This window comes from Spodoptera frugiperda, chromosome 7 (genome assembly GCF_023101765.2).
Source record: "Spodoptera frugiperda isolate SF20-4 chromosome 7, AGI-APGP_CSIRO_Sfru_2.0, whole genome shotgun sequence".
NCBI lineage: Eukaryota > Metazoa > Arthropoda > Insecta > Lepidoptera > Noctuidae > Spodoptera > Spodoptera frugiperda.
In genome coordinates, this window is record NC_064218.1 from 8,442,877 (window position 1) to 8,465,650 (window position 22,774).

General features: G+C 39.8%; 4 protein-coding genes across 9 annotated transcripts in view; 1 reads left to right on the forward strand and 3 right to left on the reverse strand.

Annotated features, from left to right (window-relative positions):
- LOC118265676 (sporozoite surface protein 2) overlaps positions 1-22,774 on the reverse strand; it is a 137,083-nt gene that overhangs the window by 39,008 nt on the left and 75,301 nt on the right. For 4 of the 5 annotated variants that reach the window (XM_050694849.1, XM_050694848.1, XM_050694850.1 and 1 more), the window contains one exon: positions 220-341. The exons of the other annotated variant lie outside the window; for it this stretch is intronic. In XM_050694849.1, coding sequence (XP_050550806.1) covers positions 235-341 — 107 coding nt within the window. In that variant the 3' untranslated portion in view covers positions 220-234. Of the gene's footprint in view, positions 1-219; positions 342-22,774 lie in introns of those variants that run through there. 5 annotated transcript variants of the gene reach the window in all.
- LOC118266018 (uncharacterized) lies at positions 3,039-6,264 on the reverse strand. Of its 2 annotated transcripts, none has more exons than XM_050694900.1 (4): positions 6,138-6,264; positions 5,136-5,175; positions 4,096-5,044; positions 3,039-3,524 (listed from the first exon to the last, which is right to left on the reverse strand). In XM_050694900.1, exons 1-3 carry the CDS (start codon positions 6,150-6,152, stop codon positions 4,569-4,571), a joined length of 531 nt encoding a protein of 176 aa, XP_050550857.1. In that variant the 5' UTR covers positions 6,153-6,264; the 3' UTR covers positions 3,039-3,524; positions 4,096-4,568. The 2 variants fall into 2 exon arrangements, with proteins under 2 accessions (XP_050550857.1, XP_050550856.1); XM_050694899.1 differs by having other exon boundaries at positions 4,005-5,044.
- LOC118266434 (uncharacterized) lies at positions 10,107-12,091 on the reverse strand. The gene is made up of 2 exons (XM_035579894.2): positions 11,956-12,091; positions 10,107-10,822 (listed from the first exon to the last, which is right to left on the reverse strand). The coding sequence occupies exons 1-2, from the start codon at positions 11,983-11,985 to the stop codon at positions 10,511-10,513; spliced, it is 342 nt and encodes a 113-aa protein (XP_035435787.2). The 5' UTR covers positions 11,986-12,091; the 3' UTR covers positions 10,107-10,510.
- LOC118266318 (glycine, alanine and asparagine-rich protein-like) lies at positions 20,542-22,011 on the forward strand. The gene is made up of 3 exons (XM_035579725.2): positions 20,542-20,649; positions 20,786-20,828; positions 20,907-22,011. The coding sequence occupies exons 1-3, from the start codon at positions 20,635-20,637 to the stop codon at positions 21,815-21,817; spliced, it is 969 nt and encodes a 322-aa protein (XP_035435618.1). The 5' UTR covers positions 20,542-20,634; the 3' UTR covers positions 21,818-22,011.

Below are 22,774 nucleotides of genomic sequence, written 5' to 3' on the forward strand. Positions count from 1 at the left end.
CTGGTTCTGGTCGGGCGGCGAGCTACCCTTGCTCGCCGTCCGCAGACCCGCACTTACGGTGGCCGGAGATCGTCACGCGATCCCCGACGCCCGGAGTGTCCTTCGCGTCGGCTGGGGCGTGAGGCTCCTTAGCTAGCATAACTGCTTCGCAGAAGGAGGAGACGGCATCCCAGTCCCCCTCGCTCCGCACCATGGCCTGAACCAAAGCCGGACGCGAGAGGTCGCCGTCGCCGATCACTTCCCTGAGGGCACGGCGGTGTTCAGCCCACGCAGGGCAGACCGCAACCGTGTGTTCCACCGTGTCCTCCGGGCGGCCTTCGCAGTGATGACACCCGGGCGTTTCCTCCCGCCCAATCAAAAACAGGAACCTACCGAAACTCCCATGTCCGGTAAGCACCTGCGTCAGGCGGTAGGTGAGGACGCCATGGCGCCTCTCTAGCCACTCCTCAAAGAGGGGACTTACCGCTGCAATGACAGCGAGCCCAGGGATACGTTCCTAGATGACGAAATCAAGCAAATAGTAGATAAAAAAAAATGTTTAATTGAACTTTCTGATCATACACATTGCCTGATGAAAATATTATTATCATCAGGTTTAGGTCACACTAGGTTTAGGCAGAAGTCACAATCTAGACGTAGCTGTAATAAGGTTCCGGAGCTGCGGACTACCTAGCGGGTTTACCGGGGCTCCGGCTCGAAAAGCAGGAGAAGGAACGGGGTTAGTAGGCGTTAGCGTAGTGTTCCACGCGCGCTACTCGACGAAGGGAAGCAGCCTCCCAGGGCCGCCAACGTGGCGGGACCTGCCACAAACGAGCGGTAGGTCGAAGCCTGCCGGGTGCGGTGAATCCGTGAGGGCAGCCCGGATCACGGCCACAGGCAGTGGAGGAACACCGCGGTGGTTTTAGCCGGTAAGAGTCCGGCACACCCCCCCGTCGTCCCCACGGCGTGGGAAGTCCATGAGGATTTCCATCGCGTTACAAAAAAAAAAAAAAAAAAAAAAAAAGGAGAAGGAACGGGGTGGTTTTTAGTCAGTAAGAGTCTGACACTCCCTCTCGCCTCGCCCAAGGCGAGAAAAGTCATTGGATGATTTTCCCCCCTCAAAAAAAAAAAAAAGCTGTAATAAGGTCTATTTTATTTTTTTATACTTCTACTGACGCGTTGACAAAGGATAGCGAATGTATTTTTTTAGACCTGAACCATGTATATTTACCGATATTTCGATTCGATCCGCGAAATCTTAGACCGCGAATATGGGAATTGGGTCGCAATTTTTCAATCCGCGAATAGTGAAAACGCGAATGAAGGAAGCGCGAATAAGGCAGTTGTCCCACCAACGAACGGCGAGAAAACGACTAACTATCGGCTATTTTCTCGCTCAAGAAACGTACAATAGATATACTTTCCGTGTAAACAAAAGAGATGCATATACAAACAGTTGATCGCTGACTGTTCACACTGCCGGCGAGTGCTCGCTTCACTAGTTTGTCGCTGACAAGAGCTATGAAAGATAACACTCGCTCGGCGACACTCGCCAAGCGATTAGAACTTACGCCAGAGAACAACCAATGGTCATTTTTCTACAGTGCGTATCGTACTGATGCGAGTAATCGCCCGCCTCACTCGCACACTCGTTTAGGGTCAACTCACACCAAAAGAGCGGCGAAGGGCAACTAAGCTAAGCGCAGCGGCTTCTCGAGCAGTCGCGGAAATCCGCGCGCCTTCTCGAGCAGTCGCGGAAATCCGCGCGCCTTCTCGAGCAGTCGCGGAAATCCGCGCGCCTTCTCGAGCAGTCGCGGAAATCCGCGCGCCTTCTCGAGCCCACCCGCGATGCTCGTTCTCTATGCGCAGTTTACTTCCAACAAACTCGAGGAAACTTAATAAATAAGCTTTTCTTCGTCCATTTCTATCCTTTCTGTGACACTGCAAGGAATGAATTCGAATGCTCGCGGGCAACGACGCATGCGGGGAGCGGGTGCGAGCGGCAGGATATTGCCAGCGGCCGCTTGCGACTGCTCGAGCATTCTCGGGACTTCCAGCGACAGCTCGAGCATCCTCGGGACTTCCCGCGCAGTCGAACGGTTCCGTTTGTGGAATTCGCCGGAATTCCCGCGGCGCCGTGGCCATCGGCCGGCCGGCTTATGCAATAGTAAGTGGTGTAGTAATGAAAATAAAGTTCAAATTCATAGTGCACTGAAACTGCGCTTCGCTTGGTTGCCCTTCGCCGCTCTTTCGGTGTGAGTTGAGCCTTATAGCTGAGCTACAAAAATATCGGAACTATGCACTCGCGCCACGCGTCTCGCTAACTCGTTGCTAGTTCTAGCTCTACTCGTTACTCGTTTATCGTTGCCGGTGGGACAATTGCCTAAGGAGCTTCTACTGTATTTAATTACTGAGTACTATTCATAGGAATAAATATATTAAACCTCTTTCATCATTTCATAGACTATATTACTGTTTTAAAATAATTGTTAGCTGAAATGGAACGTCAAATGATATATTTAAAAATGGCGGGAAATAATTAATTCGAATATTGGTCGATGAGACGGATTATGTATTGTTTATAGTTGTTTTGTAAAAATAAATTGAAATTCCTGAAAAGTTATGAATTTCATTTAATCGTCTTGCATCTTGAAATAACACATCACTTTTTGGCCGGCGCGGGAATCAAACCCGCGACATACAATACATCAGTCGGTCTTCGAACCGTGCAGTCGATGCTGTTCATACTGGCACAATAGGTACTACACCTATTTAGCGGTGGCACCACCACTGTCAAAAGTAAAATGGCGGGTGGTTTGTGGTTCCCTTGTTTGGTGACAAACTGTACCTACCCAGGTGATTCATAATAGAAGAGGACATGAGTCCTATGTGGAGGTTACCACCAAATCAATAAAATCTACGGCTGAAGAATAAAAGAAACTCCGCATTCGAGACTTTTTGTAGGTTTAGATCTACGATCATGGGGAAGTGTCACACCTATGTATATAGTGGATTATAACCGAGACCAAAGAAACTAGATATTAAATAAAAAACATGAATAACTCACTAATACGTTTTATTTCAAAAGACATGACTATAACGCAAATAACGCTGACTTTTAATCACAAACTTGTTACACTTATAGTAAAGTTATATTGCACAATGGACAGGACAGGACTATTGACCGTATCCGCTGCTTTGGTAGCTGCCCCCGTAGCCGGCCTGGCCGCCTCCGTAGCTGGCCTGCTGGCTATAGCCGCTTTGACTTTGTCCTTGGCCTTGTCGCGCAGCTTGCAAACCATTTTGCATATTTCCGCCGTACATGCCTTGGTTGCCTCCGAAGCTTCCCTGGCCGCCGCCGCCGCTACTGAACCCTGCTCCGCCAAACCCGGCTTGCTGCATCCCGGGCCTAAATCCGCTTTGGCCTTGTCCAAATCCGCCCTGCATGCCTTGGCCGAATCCTTGACCAAAGCTCTGTCCGCTAAAACCGCCTCCAAAGCCTTGAGGACCACTGAAGCCCTGGGGTCCTCCGAATCCGCCGCATCCTGGGGACAATTAAGTTTTTTTTTTAATTACAGCGACTCTTGAAACATTATACATAGGTACTTTAAGTATGGAAGAGCCATGCTTAGGCACGAATGGGCCGGCTCGACCGGAGTGATACCACGACCTCATAGAAAACCGACGTAATACTACGCTTGCGTTGAGTTTCGTTGTATGAGTGAGGTTACCCGGTGGCTTGATTACCCCCCTTCGAAATCTTCCCAATCCCTGATTTTCCAATAACCCTTAAATTCCTAACCCCCAAAAGGTCGGCAACGAATTTTTAACGCCTCTGATGTTTCGGGTGTCCATGGGCGGCGGCGATTGCTCATCATCAGGTGTTCCGTCTGGTCGATGACTTATACCATAAAAAGGTGGTGATGCTTTCTCATGTAAAAATTTATAAAACCGCCCGTGCTTTTAGAAGAAAAGGAAACTAAACCACTGTCTAAGGGATAAATAAAAATAAACCAATTTCTTACCTCCGAAGCCGAACATCTTGCAGTAGAAATTTTGTTATAAAATAAAAATACTAGATACTATAATAGATATTATTAGATACTATATAGTTACCTATTTCTTATTAATTTTACTATGTTATTGTTCTAAAAAATAAATATTTTTATAGATTTTACAAAAATTAGTATGGTTTTATGATGAATTTTAAAGTTATACTGAATCAGTTTGCTCTTTGTTTTCTTATTACGAAATTTTGAACGTAGAATCTAAATATTTTTAGAAGAATTTTTATTTTCTTTTCAGTGGACAGATTTTTATAATAGACAAGAAGGCTAAATTGCGTCTTAATTATAAAAAGTTTGAATTACTCTCTCTCACCTCAGCTAGGCCAACTAGGTTTTGGATTTGATTCTCGGGGAAGACAAAGTATTTACTTGGATTGTCATTCTCAGTAGGTCGGTTCTAAGACAGTCTAGGATTGGGCCTGGTGTACCTATATGCTCGTCTACCTCTATATACTTCGAAAAATAAAAACAAAAGTACGAATAATAAATATTTAATTCTTACATTAAACAAAATAAATAGCCTTAATAGTGTCCGTAACCATGGTATCCGTGGTAGCCGTGGCCATAGCCGCCGTAGTTGCCGTGTTCCTTATGTTCTTTGTAGGGCTTTTGCGTTTTGGTCTCTTGAGTAGCTTGGGCACCTTGCGAATGGACAGTTTGACTGAAGCCTATTTGCCCACTGGCTGATGCTTGGGAGTTAAAACTGGTCTGCTGCTCAAAACCTTGGCCAAAGATCTGGGCAAAGTCCGCCTGTTGCTCCATCGGGGGTGGGGGAGGGGGTGGAGGGGTTGTTGTCGTGGTTGTAGTTGTGGTGGTGGTTGTTTTAGGCGCTTCGGTGGTTTTCGGTTTGTCCTTATGTTCGTAATCGTGATGTCCATGGTAATCGTGATGGCCGTGGTGATCGTGATGGTAGTGGTCGTGGTGGTCGTGATGGCCATACCCTCCGTAGCCCCCGTAGCCGCCGTAACCGCCGTATCCTCCGTAGGGGGTGGCAGAGCCTGGTTTGAAAAATGTTTTATTTAGTATGCTTGTTTTTATTTAAGTAGTGATTCTTTTTGGTGCGTAAGTATTTAGTTATTATGATATTACCTGATGCCACCATTGCTGCTATTAACGCGAGAGTTATGATCTGTAATAGGAAAAAAAACAATGAGACTAACTTTTTACTCTAAACTCGATAAAAAAGGGAACCACAATTTGAAATGAAAACTGAAAAACGCATCATTAAAATCGGTTCAGCTAAACGCGAGATAATCGTACACAAACATACACACATAGAACAAACTGAGAACCTTCTTTGTTTTTAAAATATTAAAAAGCTTTAAATTAAAAATAGTTAAAGTCACTCTGTAGTTCCCCTATACTTATTATACTCTTTGCTTTGAAGTATTGACATTAAAACCTTTTTCAAAAATAAGAATATTATTATTGTAGGTACATAAGCAGACTTAAATGTCACAGTGATTCTCTACCAGTTTATTTTTAGGTGGTAGTTCAGAGATGAATGATATTGTTGTCCCATTGCGTTTCTTATTTTTACCTATATTAAAGTAGATATTGTTTGAGTAACTAATTCTTAATTTTATGCTTATTTTTACTTATTATAGGATTTATTTTTGTTAAGAACGCAGTTAAAAGCTTTACTTATTTTTGCATTACGTGTTTACACTTTTATAGAGAAATAAATAAGTATAATATCGATAAGTATAGGGTTACTTTGACCCAAATTCTATAACCAATAGGAATCCAGAAAAAGGAATGTATTAATTTTTTATTGGTTTAAAATTACCCTGTAAGGTTATGGAAACCCAATCTTACGGTAAACCGTTTGTTTGCACATTAAGTGCGAATATAATAGATAACTAAATGCAATCCTCTTCAAACGATAACACAAAAACATCCGACATTAGGAGCATTCCAAAAAATATATAAAATTAAAACTTTTAAAATAATTTTCCAATTATTCACTTCAAATTAAAAAAGAACCGCTGTCTAACTTTAACATTAACAAAAAAAAAAAAAACAAAACAATTAAACGTTGAAGATCCGCATTTCCATAATCCATACGTAGCACAGTATAAAAATACTTACTGCGAACTTAGCCATGATTTAATAAAAAAAAAATAAAATAAAAAAAAGTCACAATGTTTATAACAGAAACTTGTACACCGACTATACTCTGTGGCAGATGAACATGTCTTATATACTCGTTTAGGGTCCAAGCGCGCAAGTACTAAAACATCTCAACGCCTGGCCCCGTACAAGTTCATACCTAATAATCTCACTGACTAATGCTGTTGGTTGATGTCAAATTGGACGTTTTATTAAATGTCTGTTTTTATTTTTCTCTTATGCAGTTGTATTCAAGTTTAGAACGTAGTGTTATGATCATTCATCATCTCCTGTTAAACGAAGTCTGGGCAAACGTGGTGTAGAGTGCCTTTCAGCTATGTCAATGGGGTGAAGAGACGATATTAAACAAAGTAACTGGTAATTAATGGATGGGAAGAGTTAAAGATCAAGCTCAGTGGCGTGTTTTTGGAGAGGACTTAGATATAGGATCTAGCAGTGTACGGAAATATATTGATAAAGATGGTCATTCAAATAATGATATTTACAGTTTATTCACTATTGTATATTTTTGCAGTTTTTGAGCTACAAAGCAGTTTTTTGTAGTTCAGATTCTTATGTAATCAGTTCTACCTTTTGGCGATTCATATACCTGGATGTTTCTAAGTTATTTTGTGTAGCTTTTCTGAATTTCTTGATCTCCTGTTAATGTTTTTGTAAAAAATTGTTTTGTAAACCAATCTAACGACATAAATGAAACATTCAGTGGCATTAGCTTAATTCTTATTTGACTAATGCCACATAAATTACACTTGATTGCTTAATAATCAGGTTTAAGCGATGACTACAATGCAGTGCAGTCATTATAGCCTAACAAATCATTATGCGATGATTAATTTATGACATTGCACAAGTTAGAAGTCATGGTGGTCGTTAGTCAGGAAGGTTCTTAACCTGATAAGTACTATGTGACATTTTCCAAGTTGCATGGTATTTTCTAAGTTTATTTAGGTAAGACGTCACTGACATATAATGAAGGAAAACATTGCCTGGAAACATGGATTTGTAATTTTAAGAAACAAATTATAAGGCTGAAATTGCCAATCTGCTTTGAACAGCTAAGACACGGGCTACCTAACGGGTTTACTGATGCTTCAGCTCGAAAAGCAAGAGTAGTAACGGGGTGGTTTTTAGTCAGTAAAAGTCTGACACTTCTCGCCTCGCCCAAGGCGAGAGAAGTCATTGGATGATTTTCCTCCCTTAAAAAAAGGCATGGTGATTTATTATCATTTCTTCTTCGAGTGAGAAGAGGCATTTGCCTCCTAGTAGGACAGTTAAAAGCTGTTAATGACGCAGTATAGTAATTTACAAAAACGTCAAAATTATGACTTGCTCGACGACATACGTTCGTGGACACTTTGGTTCAGGTTATGTTAATATATCTACTTACACATAAAATGTGTATCTAGCAGAAATACGAGTTCTCCAAGTTTATTACACAGACTATTTTGTGTTGTGGTGAATAAATCAACGAAACTTGGATGGTTACTTTTATTTTCATTCTGTTTTAAATAACAATTATTTATGACACATATTTAATAATGTGTGACTATTGGACTTAAACACCAAGTTTTTGATAAGATTATTAGCGAATGTTACATGTTTTTGTCCTTAAAAATTTAATAAAACGTGCGTATCGCGTAATAGATGTCACGTGACGTCTGAGAAGTGTATTAAAATGACGAAATCTTTTCATGGAAAAACATTAGGTGTGTTGGGTTACTATTTTTAAGAGACGTAGATTCGAAATACTTATTAGGTAAATAAGAATCGATTCCGAATCCTCTTCCCTAACCACTTAAAAAATACAATCTATAACCACTTACTCTTCTCTGATTTCGAATATCTAAACAAGCAGATTTCAAATCCTATTTCATGGGACTTATAACACAAATGGTGAAAAGATTATCACAATTGTATAGCGGCATTGTGCGCCGTAATATACCTCTGCCTACCTTTTCGGGGATAAAAACTGTGCCGTTGCACAGATTTCACACTACAAAAATATTGGGAACTTTCAAATAACTACAATTTCTCTCCTATCCCTACAACATGAAACTTTGTGATTACTGACAACTGATAAAATCAACGTTATCAGCTTTTTACAAGGAAAGAAAGAACTTAAGGAAAATGCTCTTAAGTATTAAGAAAGCTATGAAACGATCCTAAGACGGAAATAACTGTGAAAGTCTATATAAAGATGCACTAAGATTATCAAGTACCTAGGTTATAAACTGGATCTGCTATAGGGATAAACCCTAGTACGAAAGTGGAAAGGAAAAACAAAACACGTCCATATTTTTTTAATTCCTTTGCATTAATGACTATGCGGGCACAGCAGTTTGTTGACTTGTTCAACTTCGAGTTTATTAATAGACACATTCCTTAGTAGTTGGTAAAAGGTAAAAAATCTACAAGTTGCAGGTTTGTTTACAAATAAGAAACCTTGATAGGCTTGTTATTTAAGCCCTTGTTTATATAAAATGTTAAGTTGAATAAATATAAAATACACCTGTGAAAACTGCATTTAAATCAGATCAGTAGTTTTCATTCTATTTGACTGCACGGTTGATGCGGTGGCTGGCTGCTGTGCAACATGTAGCGGGTTCGGTTCCCGCACGGAGCAATTCTTAGTGTGATCCACAAATTGTTGTTTCGGATCCAGGTGTCATGTGTATGTGAACTTGTATGTTTGCAAACGCACCCACGACACATTAAAAAATAAAAATCCTAGTGTGGATTTTTTTTAAAAAGACGTTTTATGTGCGCTCAAACATATAGACAGACAGACAGGCAGACAAAAATATATTTAATCATATTACTCACGCATGATTATTATTATCCTATGGATCTTTCCTTATTATAATGCTTAAAACCAATAAAATAAACTTACTAATAAATATAAATGTATTTTAAATATTCTCAATGGAATTATTGTGCGTCAGGAAATAATACATTATGCATGTATGTAGTATACTTAACTATGTACATAAGAGACCTACATAACTTTTACAACGTCATTTTAAATTAATTTTAAAAGCAATTTTGAACGTATTATTTATAAATTTAGAGAATGTATTAATTAATCTTAATAATTAGTGTTTTGAATTAGAGGTTTCAAGGTAACTTTTTGATTATAAAACGGTTTTAAATTTAGCTTTGTAGTTAGACTGACTGTGGTTAGGTTAGAATTAGTTATCGTCTGCTATTCAATCTGGTTTACACAGTACCCCGTGACAGGTAACTGGTCTATGTATCTTCTCCACATATGAGGAAGATATTTGCCATGCATATTTCGCAGTCTGTCGTGGTGGCCCAGAGGCTTGGAAATCGTAACTTACCAACCGGTACCAATGTGACTTTTTCCGAGTTATATGCACTTTCTAAGATTATTTAGTCACCACTGACATATGGTGAAGGAAGACATTGTGATGAAACCTGGGCTTATAGTTTCTATTTTCTAATTTTGAAATCGCCAACCCGCATTGAGCAAGCGTGGTGATTAATGCTCATACCTTCTCCGTGTAAGAATAGATCTTTAGTCAGCAGTGGCCACTTATAGGCTGTTGATGTGATGTGCTATTTTGCGGTTGAAGATCGTAGTAAAAGGTTATTTTAATGATAGCTTTAATAAGAATAATATCGTAAATGTCCTTAACATAAAGACTGTGTGCATGTGCATGGGCAACTAGAAACTACGGTGCACTTGGCATTTGGGTTTTCCCATTGCGAAAATCTCGGTGAAAGCTTAGCCAAGTTTATTGTGGTAACAGGCTTTTCCTCTCACAAAGCTAGCGGGTTTTCCTGGATTTAATCATTGACTTTCCCGTAAAAGAAGACAATTAATACAAGCTTTTATTTAGTCCTCAAAACTCCAATGATACGAGGAATACAGGTTATGTGATAAAATTAATCATAAATAAATATACATTTTATCTTATAAACAATTCTTAATTTACATATTAAAATTACATAAAACAACTCAGTCGTTTTCTTAAAACAAATAAATATTAAACTACATATTATTTTAACATTATTGAGCATTTTTTCATTACTTACATACCTATGTACTTTATTTGCTTAAAATTATTTAACTAGAGGGCGTCCCTAAACGGACATATCATATTGGCGATATATTAAAGATATCATACCAGATTGGCGATATATTAAAGAAGGGCCAAACTAAAAGTAAAAGGTACTTTTAGTTTAACCGACGAGCACGTATGAAAAGACTGATGACTATTGATGAAGTGAAAGAGGTATGTAAGATTAACCGCAATTGGTGGTCCATTGTCTCTGCTTACCCCCATGGGAGACAGGCGTGTATGTATTCTTTAACTATACCTTCTAGAATCATAATAACTTTTTCTCACATTCATACTGCGTCTATTATTATTTTCTGGCTTATTATTATAATACGGGTAGTAAGCTCCTAACTTTCGATTATATATGAGGTAGGGGGGCATTCCGTAGCCGCTGTAACTCTCCTTCCCCCAACTGCGGCCATAGGTGCTTCTCTTTGCCTTGTGGTACTTCTCGATGTGTTCAAAATGTCGCTTTGAGAGCTTGGATGAGTGTCTTTTGCTCTTTTTGGCCTCAGTTACACTGGCTGATAGGATGGCGATTATCACTGTGAAGATTATGATCTGGAAACACATAATATTACGTAACATATTATTATCTAATTAGGCAATTAAGAATGAAGCTGCATGGTTGTCGCGCAACGTGTAGCGGGTACGATTCCCGCATGAAGCAACAATTTGTGTGATCTACAAATTGTTGTTTCTGGTCTGCGTGTGATGTGTATGTGAACTTGGATGTTTGTAAACGCACCCACGACATAAGAGAAAATAGTAGTATGAGGGAATGTTTTACTTATTTTTAAAGAAAAAGGTGTTACATACGTTTATTAACAAGTTTCTAACTAGACCGTCTCGTTTGTCAAGTGGTTGTAAGTGCGACTACTTACGATTATACCTATATATAATATATATGATAATGGCTGCCACAAATGCAGATGTTCACATGACATCAATATGCATACCTATACATAATTATGTAGATAGATAGTAGATAAAGATAAACCGGTAAGAGGATACAAATCTTAATGTAGAATATCCAAAATTAAAATTGACATAATATACATTATACATATTATACATATATGATTAGGTATGTCGATGAAGCAAACAAATCAGTTATAGAAGACAATGCGTGTGCGTTTGATTACTTATTACAGTGGGTTTGGTCCCAAAAATCTAATTGTAGCTATATCGAATTTAAAAATACCCTTTTTATATCTGGGAACCTTTTGTCTATTATCCAGCATAAACTGCTACAATTGGCATTGGGTACCAAAAACCTAATTTGAACTATGTTAAATTTAGGACATATGAGAGTTTTTATTGCTAAAAAAATCCCCCATTTTTATACCTTTGGGCTATCGTCCAGGATAAGGTTCTACAATTGGTATGTCTACACGCTGTTTTAAGAAGGAAGAGACCCAAAAGGGAATCAAAGAAATAGAACCCGCCCTTGTATTAAAAAGCAAGGAATTCAAATTGGGAATTTCTCTCATCGCATACACCTTTAACTAATAGGCTACTTTAAAAAAATAGGTCGATTGGAAGTATAGAACGTTAATGAACAGAAAACCTATTAACAAAAATACAAAATCATATAATAAATCTAATAACATAATAACGTGATCAAAAATGAACAAGTTTAATAACAAATCCAGTTTGTGACAAGTATTTTTTAAAATAAGGAAAATTCTTACCTTTATTAGAACACGTTTGATGTTATCCATGTTTTTATGATTTATTTTTTAATTTTGGTGCTACTAGCAACGATTGTGGTACATTACTGATACTCTTCACTCTCTTGCAAACTCTTATGTAGCGAAGTGCCTTGAACTTGACTTTCTTTTTTATACCCATTCTAATAGAAATGGGTTGTATACGACAAAGAGATAGAATACGATAGAGTTGACTTATGTATGTATTTTTTTTGTCATTGTTTGTATAGAGTGGTACTTGAGATAAAATCCGGTGCCAAAGTGCGGGAGAGCTATGAATCTCGCTATGAATCTCACTCTCTGAATATCACAGAAAACTGACGTGAAACAACGCTTGCGTTGTGTTTCGTTGTATGAGTAAAGTCTCGATAGGAGATACCGTCTTCCAGTAAAAGTAATACTCATTGCTAAAATTTCAATTCTAGACTCTGTTACTAGTCTATTAAGAAGAATATTCCAATGCACTAATCCAACACGAGACCGCAAAAACAACATTTTAAACCGTGCAGAATAAAAATAACAGAAATATTTTTAGCAACAACAGCGACTCCACGGTTACTGTCATAGCAATGTCCTTTGCTCAGTCAATTAGCATACGTGTGTGTTTCATGACTGACATACTGACTGACAAAACTGGTCACTTTACTGACATCATTATTTAGATAAACATTGAACATACTCTCACTTCGGTAACGTATCGGTTCGGAAGCATTTGTCAAGTACTATTGAGTTTGAGTCATGATCCACTTGATGGTAAACATAGGCACACACCCACACCTTTGTCCCATGGCGGTAGATTATATACTTCTTTAGCTCGTATTATGTTCAAACACCTATCAAATACACGTTTTCACGCATGGTATAAGTATGGCCGGTAAAAGTATTCCGAATCTAGATGCCTACTGCAATTCTCCAGGTAGAATTTTTGCTATAAAAATGAACAATGCGTTCGAAAATGTTACAGAGTACCTTATAGAAATTAACATTATTAAAAACTTCACCTGGGAGCTAAGAAATGGTACCATTATCGTTTTTTCTTCTTCATTTAGTTTTTTTTGTTTATAGTTCAGGTATTTTATTAATTGGTGGCGTATGTCGTATGAAAGGAAACCTTTATAAATAGAGTATTTTATTTTCGTTATAGATTTAAAATAAAAATAAAACGCCAGTGGGTCCGTTTCTTTGCTCTTAAGAGGGAGTGTCAAGGCGGGAGCAGTCTTTGGACGATTCCCCCAGCTTCAAAAAGAAACATGCACAACACTGCTGATTCTAAGGAAACAACAGGCTGATGTTATGTGATGTTATGTAACTTTAATCGTGCTTTAATCATTACAGATGTTACACAAAAACGTTAATCAACTTAAATGATAATTCTGGATCATTAAAAACCTGTCCCTTAAAATTAATCTTTTACAATAAGGACATTAACGAATTAGTACATTAGTAAATGTCTTTTGGCAATAACTAATAATGTAACTTTACTATAAAACTTCCATACAACGTAATCAAGCAGTCAGTTGTTGTGAGCTACCATTGAATTTTAGATAGTTTTACTATTCCCAGTTTTATAAATCACAATGCAGTTCAAATTATTTATTTTATTGGTAAGTTTGTTTTTTTATTCTAGACTTGTCTATTCGAACTGTTTCCTGTTTGAACTCAATGCTTGATCTGTAAATTTTTGATGGTTTGAAATTCAAAGTCAAAGTGAAAATTATTTATTTCAAATAGACCAGGAAGGCACTTTTGAACGTCAAAGCAAATATAATGATATTAAAAATGTCAGTCTGTCGGTCAGTCCACTAGTGAAGCTATTTGCTCGTTCCAAAGTGTAGATTCCTATGAAGAAGAACGAGCAAGAAACTCCATAGGTTACTCTTTTCCAATCAGGTTCACAATACAATTCTTGGTTACATTGTTTCGATTGCCTTAATATGTGTTTTCATAGTGTAGCACCTGACCTACAGGAGTTGTAGCCATACCTAGCAAGAATATGGAGAGCATTACCAAAAAAAAAAAAAAAATAACACTAACTATAAATGTTGATGTTTGACTCAGTGTTTGATAACAGACTCAAAACTCAACCTCTAAAACAATACAAGCTTTGACTCTTAAGCTTTCAAAGGAACAAATACGCATATCTATACTATCTATGCTATGCTAATATTATAAAGCTGAAGAGTTTGTTTGAAGGCAGTTTGTTTGTTTGTTCGCATCTATAGGCCTAGAGACGTTCCATGCTAAGAAGGCAGTGCTGGCGAAAGCAGCTGCCGACATGATCGCTGTTATAGCACAGGGCATTGGAGCTAAAAGTAAGTTTTAATTGTTGTTTATTTAATTCTTCTATTCTTTTTCGTGTCTCGTTGGTCGAGGAGTAACAAGTACGACTGATCTTGATTCTGATCCTGGACCGGACAAATAGTCTTGGGTTCGATCAAAGTATTACTGGGCTTTTTTTAGTTTCACGAAAATTTCTCAGTTGTAGCAAGGAGTCTCCAATTAGTGCCCAGTTCGGGCTGGCCTTCCACCTATTGGCACGAAGGTAGCATTGCTAAGGATGCACGTCTAGGCCCTTTTTCGCAACTTATCAGGCTATTTAGACGTTCACCAAATTTAGCTTAATTTAAGCTCATGAAGCGACTGTCATCTGACCATTTTAACCAGTTAACCAGAGCTAGTATAAGTTTTTGGGCTTCTGACTTATAGTTTGACTATAGGCATGTGCCTTGCTTATCTTTGTGTATATCTAGCATGGGTATTAATTTATTTTTGAATAATTTCAAACGTTAAAGATTTGATTAGTCCACTTTATTTTACAAGCTTATGTGCAAGAAGCATTTTAAAGCACTAACTGCCGAAAGGAAACTGTTGAAGGCAAATCCTCCGTTAAGAATCGGTCACCAGTGCCGACATGGCGGTTAACTTGTTAAGTATAAAATAAATAAGTCTTTCTTCTTTTCTAGGTGAAATAATAGCTACAGCAGCGGCATCAATGGCAGGAGCAGTGCTCAACGGCACATTAGCTATAGGGGCTGCGCTAGCCAGAGGTGGCTTCAATATCATTTTAGCAAAGTTAGGCATGGGACCAACTGTGGTGGAATCCCCTGCCATAGTTGTCGAGCCACCAGTTATTGAAGAAACTGTGGTAGAGGAGGTGGTCCAACCCCCTCAACCTCCAGTGGTGGTGGAATGCGATAAACCTAAAGTGAGTATTGGTAGAGAACTTGTTTATTAATTTTTGTGAGGACAGATTGGATATAGGGAATAATTTATGAGGGACTTCTTTTTGTTTTTGATTTGCCACTCGTGTTGAAGGTTGTAGCCGCCTGGCTATCGTGAGATATAAAAATTAATAACAGGATAGAATTTAAATAAACAATAACCCAGATACCTATATAGCAAAAAGTAAAAGACTCCTCGTTGGCCGAGTGGTTGGCCAGTGCGAATGCCAGGCCAGGGGTCTTCCCAAGTTGGAACGGACGGGGGCTGCCCTAAAGCGGCTCCTACCCAACCTCGGGGGACCAAACGCCTCCTGCCGGAGGTTATACGCGGGGATCGTGCGGTCCATGGCCCTCTATGGGGCCCCGGTGTGGGCGACATCTAAGGCGACGACCAGCTCGGGCGCTGGTTTCATCCCAGAATGGCCATTCGGATGATCCGTGGGTACCGCACGATCTAGCTATAGGCGGCTAACCTCCTAGCGGGATCACCGAGGTGGGATCTTCAGGCGATAAGTTTTCGCAAAGTATACAGCCTATGCGGAGGCGCATCGCCGGGGCGAAACCCCACTGCCGCGTCAGATAGTGCGTGGCGGGATGAGCTCCGGCACGATCTCATGGCGGAATGGAAACACTGTCGCAACCGAGGGCTGGGCTCGCTGTTATTGCAGCGGTAAGTCCGATAAGTCCTCTTGGAGGAGTGGCTAGAGAGGCGTCATGGCGTCCTCACCTAACGCACTTACCGGACACGGAAGTTTCGGTAGGTACCTGTTTCGGATTCGGCGGGAGGAAACGCCCGGGTGTCGTCATTGCGAGGATCACCCGGAGGACACGGTGGAACATACAGTAGCGGTGTGCCCTGCATGGGCTGAGCATCGCCGTGTCCTTAGGGATGTGATCGGCGACGGTGACCTCTCGCGTCCGGCCCTGGTTCAGGCCATGGTGCGGAGCGAGGGGGAATGGGACGCCGTCTCCTCCTTCTGCGAAGCAGTCATGCTAGCTAAGGAGGAGGCGGAGCGCGTGAGGGAACGATCCTCCTCACGCCCCAGCCGCCGCAGAAGACACTCCGAGCGTCGGGGATCGTGTGACGATCTTCGGCCACCGTAAGTGCGGGTCTGCGGACGACGAGTAAGGGTAGCTCGCCGCCCGAACAGAACCAGAGGTACGGCGCGTCGCGTTCCGCGCGCGCCTCAAAGTGCCAGACCACCACAGTTGGGGCCCAGTAGGGTTGATGCTCGATCCGGAGCTGCGGAAAACGTAAAAGGTTACCGGGGCTCCGGCTCAAAGCAGGAGAAGGAACGGGGTGGTTTTTAGTCAGTAAGAGTCTGACACTCCCTCCCGCCTCACCCAAGGCGGGAGAAGTCATTGGATGATTTTCCCCCTGAAAAAAAAAAAAAAAAAGGGGTCTTGGGTTTGATTACATTGTACAGTGTCATTACTTGCCATAATATACACTTCTGCCTACCCCTTCGGGGGTAAAGGGAGTGGCGATATAAAAAACGAAAAGTTTTATGACTGGTTGAAACATATCAGTTGCTCATAAATCAAGCTAAAAACTAATAAGTACCTATAAATTGTAGAGCAAAATCTTATTACTCAGTCACTAGTCAATGTTTACACGCACATGCACATTGGGTGCAGTAGTTGACCGAGTGACATCTGCATTACCTGTTATTAGTTCAATATCCGTAACAACAACCTATTGTAGCTTCAATCATATTTATATTACAAACAGTATCCTTAACTGTTTTCATAGGTTTTAAAGTCTTACTGCCAATATACTCAGATACATTTAATAATTACGTTAACTATTATTTAGTAACGATTTTGTTACGAAAACAATTGCTAAGGACTCGCTTTTAAGTAATCATGACATTATTCCGAGTACGGCAGTTACAGTCTTACAGTCATTTAATGGTTAGTTAACCTAGTCCTTAACAATTATTGTTTTCGGAATAAAATCGTTACTAAGGAATAGTCGCTGAGTGTAGCAATTAAAGTTCTTAGATTTAGTTAAAATAGATTTAACCACTTACGAAACAGGAGAAAATCCTAGTAAGGGGGACCATTAAAAAAATAATTTAAGCAAAACAAGACATAACCATATTACGATTATGACTGACAATAAGTACACTACATATTTTATGCTTGTAGTTGAAGAAGACCTTCAAAATATCGATTCGCGTAAATTAATTGATATAATTAATATTAGCATAATAGATTCTCACAGCACAAGGAAGGATGAATCCGCTGTACCTACTTACCTGAGGGAAATCGTACAATATGCAAATAATGATAAACTTGTTTACTTACAAACAAACAAACAGATATTTTGTTTACTGTTAGGTATAGGTATAGTTATGTCTTTATTAACCAGTTGACATTGTTGAAAAAATAAAACAAAATACGTTTTTCCATTCTCTCTTCTCAGATGTCGCTCGGCTCAAATTCTTTTTGTTTTTTATTCTTTATTATTTTTTATAATTGGTTTACTGATTTTCTATAATAAGTAGGTAATGTATCACACTTATAATAATAAATGTGAAAGTTTGTTTGTTTGGATATTTGTCCGTCAATCACGCTGACGAATGTAGTTTTAGAGTGAGGGAGAGTAGAGAGTGATTGATACTATTCCTAACTAAACTAATTATGAAAAATGTTTGATAATCAATCCATTATTATTAGAAGCACATTAAGAGTGTTTATTTTGTATATTACTTGTTACTTCCGCGCGGTTTCACCCGCTCTGCTTGGCTCCTATTGGTCATAGCGTGATGTTTTATAGCCTATAGCCTTCCTCGATAAATGAACTATTCAACACAAAAATAATTATTTAAATCGGACCAGTAGTTCTGGAGATTAGCGCGTTCAAACAAATAAATAACCTCTTCAACTTATAATATTAGTATAGATGGTTATTAAAGCAATCTAATAAATGATAAACATACATACGTAAATGTCCTAAAAATATGTATTTTCTTAATTCCCAGGTTCTCCAAGTACCGTACGCATACAGGATCGAGCCATACAGTTCTGTGTCAGTGGACATCAAGCCGAAGGTCGTTGACCTGCCACCCCCACCCCGGGTCTCTGCATGGAGTGCTGAGGATAGTCAACCTGCTTTTGAAATAGTTGCTCCTGCCGACTCTCCTTATATTTATGAGTAAGTTACATTTTTAGAGTGAGATAGAAATAGTTTTTTTTTTATGGAATAGGGGGCAAACGAGCAGGGTCACCTGATGGTAAGCGATCAGTGCCGCCTATGGACACCCGAAATACCAGGCGTTACAAGTGCATTGCCGGGCCTTTGGGGGTTAGGAATTTAAGGGTTGTTGGGGAATAGACATAAAAATTATAACAATGTAGACTAAACTAACCTTGTTTAGTTATTGCTAAAAAACCTATTTGTATATTTTTTGTCATTTATATTTTTGACGCTATTGTAACAATAAGAGTCTCTGTGTGACTTGAAACTAGTAGAGCTTTTCTCGAAAAGTTAACAAGAGTAAGCCGTATTTTTATATTATTTATTAATTTGATATGTCTTACAATAGCTATATACATAATACAAAAAAAAGTCATAAAAGTCTTTATTTATATTGTATTTTCTGTTACAGAGTTGTTCCAAGTGCGTGGTCATAGGATTGACAATTTCAAGTGTGGTAAAAACGAAGAACTACAAGAGCTAACTGCAAGGATATTATTATGATAGGATGTATATTGTTGTAAATAAAGATAAAATGTTTTAAGGAAACAGACTTTTAAATAACTTATACAGTATTTTTTAAATAAATAAAAAAAGAACAGAAACATCTACTATCATCATATTACTAGAAAAACACCATCTATCTGTTTCGTTGCTGTGAAAATTTCGAAAAATTAACGTAAAATTTTCCTTTAATACTCAACTCAAAGAATATTAACTAATACTTATCAAGTTATGCAGTAATTTCGACTGCACTTAGTAAAGTGCAGTCGAAATTAGAAGCTGATATGTACAGTAGTTCATATCAGCTTTATGTACATAATATTGTTAAAATCTCCCTCCTAAAACTTACTTCAACATGCCTTCAAAATGCTCCTGGGGAGTGTGGGATCTTTACCACACTAAAACCTCTCCGGTGGTCACCATCCACACCTAAAGAAGGTACCGATCCCTCCTAAAACTTAGCTACGTGCATCAATCAATCAAATCGGCCGTCGAAATAGCTTTTATCAGCACTATTGAGTTACTGCTCATTACATCCGTTCTTCTTATAAAAAGGAGGTCAGCAATCATACACGAACATGGAATCGTAAAGCTAAACAAATGATTTATTACACACTGCCCACAAATTGTTTATCAATTAATCGTTCAGTAAAATCGTGTTACTCAAATAGAATACAAATGACACGCAACAGGCGACCGTCGACTGACTTTTTACAAGCACTATTTTTTTTTGCTTGTACGTAATCCCAGTAGTATGCCGTTTGACATGTTGCCTGTGCCCGCAAAGAGACAGGTCAGCGTTAAAAAAAAGAAAATTCAAGATGGCTGATTTAAAACTCGTGGAACGATTCAAATATTTGAATAATCGGACGTTATTTACATGCTTTAAACACGAATGATATACGTAAGCATTTTTTATTTATAATCTTCTTGTAATTAGACTTCTTGGCACGTAAATTGGTTTTTGTTTAATTAATCGTTGCACAAGATTGTAGTGTTTTCTGATTCGGCACAGGAAAGGATATGGTCGCAATCCTTAGTTTCTACTGTACCTATCTGCCGTGAAGCAACCGTTTCTATCAGTTGTTGCTGTTCAAACAAAAGTAAAACTTGTTTGCAGTATGAATATGTATGCGAATGCAATGACCGAGCCACTATTCGAGAATAAAAACTAAGTCTATGTGTCAATAGTATTCCAGCTGTAAGATGATAATAAGTTGAAACTAGTCAGTTGTGACGCTAATTTTATTTATAGAACGAAACTTGAATCTGTAGTTAGGTTCCACTTTAAGATTGCAGAGCAGAGGTAGATCTATGTATCTATTTAAAAAATGTTCATTGATATTTTTAGTCCGACGTATTACTTAGGACTCAAAAATAGTGCTTACTTATAGCCACCCAAGTTTGGCTGGATCTACCTAGTAACAAGACACAATAGGTGCGCTGTACAAGGGCTGCGCGCGCACGCATCCGACATGGTCTGATATCTCCCGCGGTTTGCTTCGATTGTGTACAATATTTACCAACAACGCATGTTCGCCGATTAGTTTTTACTCAAGTACCTAATGATATTCAAATGGGGCGGCATCGACCAACTATTTAGCATTGTTAATTCGATGTTAATAATTTTCGATGCAGTATAAAAGTGCACGCAGTTTGCACAGGACACAACAATTACAGTTCACAGTCCAATTTGGTAGTATCGTAGCGAGCAGCGAAACAATTACAATAACGATGTCTCGACTCACGGTAAGATGAGGCATCCCATGTGTGTCCATTCTGGAATCTTCAAACCATGAGTGCTTGTTTGTTATGAAGTGCAACGCAACATAATAGTGCTATTAATATCCAAATACAATTAGTTAATTAAAGTAATGTGTTTCAGATTTTCTTTGTTATCGCTGTGGCGTACGGAGTCGTTGCAGACGGTAAGTTATATCCTGGATATTTCGTTTGGATTTGTGAAGTGCAGTTACATTTTTAACCAGTAAATTCCATATATTCAGGTAAAGTAGCAGATTCACGTGCCGAGCAGTCCGGCATCATCTCGCCTGTGATTGCGCACGGTGGTCTCGGATATGGTGGCTACGCCGGTGGACTCGCAGGCGCTGGCCTGGCTGGCGCTGCACTCGCTGGAGGCGCAGGCTACATCGGTGGCCCAGCAGTCGTCGCTGCCGGACCCGCCGTCATCGCCGGTGGCCCAGCTCTTGGTTCCGGTGCAGCATTGAACAACGCAGCTGCCGTTGGAGCCGCTCAACTGAGCGCCATCCAGAACGCCCAGGCCGTCCAAGCTGCACAGATCGCCAACTCGGCTGCCGCCGCCATCCAAGGAGCGCGTGTCACTGAGGCGGCCGCCCGCGCTGGACAGGCTCACGCTATCAACAACGCTGCCGCTTTAGATGCTGCCCGTGTCGCTAACATCCAGCGCGCTCAGGCCGCCGCCTGGGAGAACGCGAGAGCCGCGGAGGCTGCCAGACGTGCGGGAGCTGGAGCTGCACTGGAAGCAGCCCGAGCTGCAGAAGCCGCGCGCTTGGCCGACGCTGCGCGTGTGCAAGCCATCGCCATCGCCAACACCCGCGCTGTAGAGGCCGCTCGCATTGCCAACGCCGCCCGTGCTCAAGCCGCCGCGGTCGCTACCAGCGCTGCGCAGGCGCAGGCTGTAGCCGACGCGGTCGCTAGGAACGCCCAGGATGGTGCCTTGTTGCTGGGCGGTGGTGGCGCGCTCGTTGGCGGTGGTGCTGTCCTCGCCGCGCCCGCGGCTGTCGCTGTTGGTGGACTCGGTGGCCTCGGACTTGGACTCGGAGGTTACGGCGGTCTCGGCGGTCTCGGCTACGCGACCGGCTACGGCTACGGTGCAGGCTACGGTGCAGGTTACGGAGGTCTTGGCTACGGCGCTGGCAAGCTCGTCCACCACTAGAGAGCAGTGAATCGACCCAGAGATTATACCCTATTGTCATAGACAAACAGATAATATCTACATCCATTTCGCATTCTTCCATAGAAATGGTTAGCGGCAGATCTTATGAGATTTTGGACTGATCAACGTCATGTAAATATTTAAAAAATTGGCAATGAAGTCTGTCTTATAATTAAATGTTAGCATACACCGACTGTATCTCTTTTTATTGCACCCGGTGTATGGTGAAAGATTGCAAGACTATCCTTTGAATAGCAACCTCACAAAAGTTAAATAAGCACAACACTCTTTCTCACTATCGATATCTCCGTACACTACACCACTCTGCATTTTAGTTGAAACTACACCTGCTTCCTCGTCAATATGTAGTTAAAAGTTCACAAAAATTACCTATATTTTTTATTCTTCTATGATCATAATTGTACGCACAGATGTACATATATTCAGTCTATTATAATTATGCAAAGCAAAGTGGGATGGATTTATTAAACAATAACCTAACTAACTTACCAATGTAAAGTATTGTTTCAAGTGTAATTGCTGGAAATCGGAATAGTTATTTACTATGAGCGAAATTTATGTATACCTCTGTGTATTATAAATGCAAAATTAGTATACTTCGTTTGATTATTTTTTAAATTGCTTGATTGTTACAATCTCAGAAAAGAGACAATATATTAAACAGTTTCCTGTAGAACTACGTATAACATATTTCTATATCAGTCAGTCAGTGTGATCAATATCTGGTCAGAAAGCAAAGCGTGTTTTAGTACCCCGTACATTGAACTCAGAAAGAAATAGACAAGGAACTCTTAGTACTTAGACAAAAAACCACATCCCGTAAGAAAAATATCGGAAAACCGCTTCCGTTCCAGTCCACTGTTTATCAGATTTCTAGAGGGTGGGCAGGCAGGCGGCTTAGGAACTGTACGAGCACGCTCGACAATTTTATACTGA

Excerpts from the sequence above, each read along its gene's own strand:
- LOC118266318 (XM_035579725.2), top strand. Across the intron at positions 20,829-20,906 it reads GTACGGAGTCGTTGCAGACG|GTAAAGTAGCAGATTCACGT; the intron begins GTAAGTTATATC and ends CCATATATTCAG.
- LOC118266018 (XM_050694900.1), bottom strand. Across the intron at positions 5,045-5,135 it reads AGCAGCAATGGTGGCATCAG|GCTCTGCCACCCCCTACGGA; the intron begins GTAATATCATAA and ends TTTTCAAACCAG.
- LOC118266434 (XM_035579894.2), bottom strand. The coding sequence starts at position 11,985 with ATGGATAACATCAAACGTGTTCTAATAAAG. Across the intron at positions 10,823-11,955 it reads TCAAACGTGTTCTAATAAAG|ATCATAATCTTCACAGTGAT; the intron begins GTAAGAATTTTC and ends ATGTGTTTCCAG.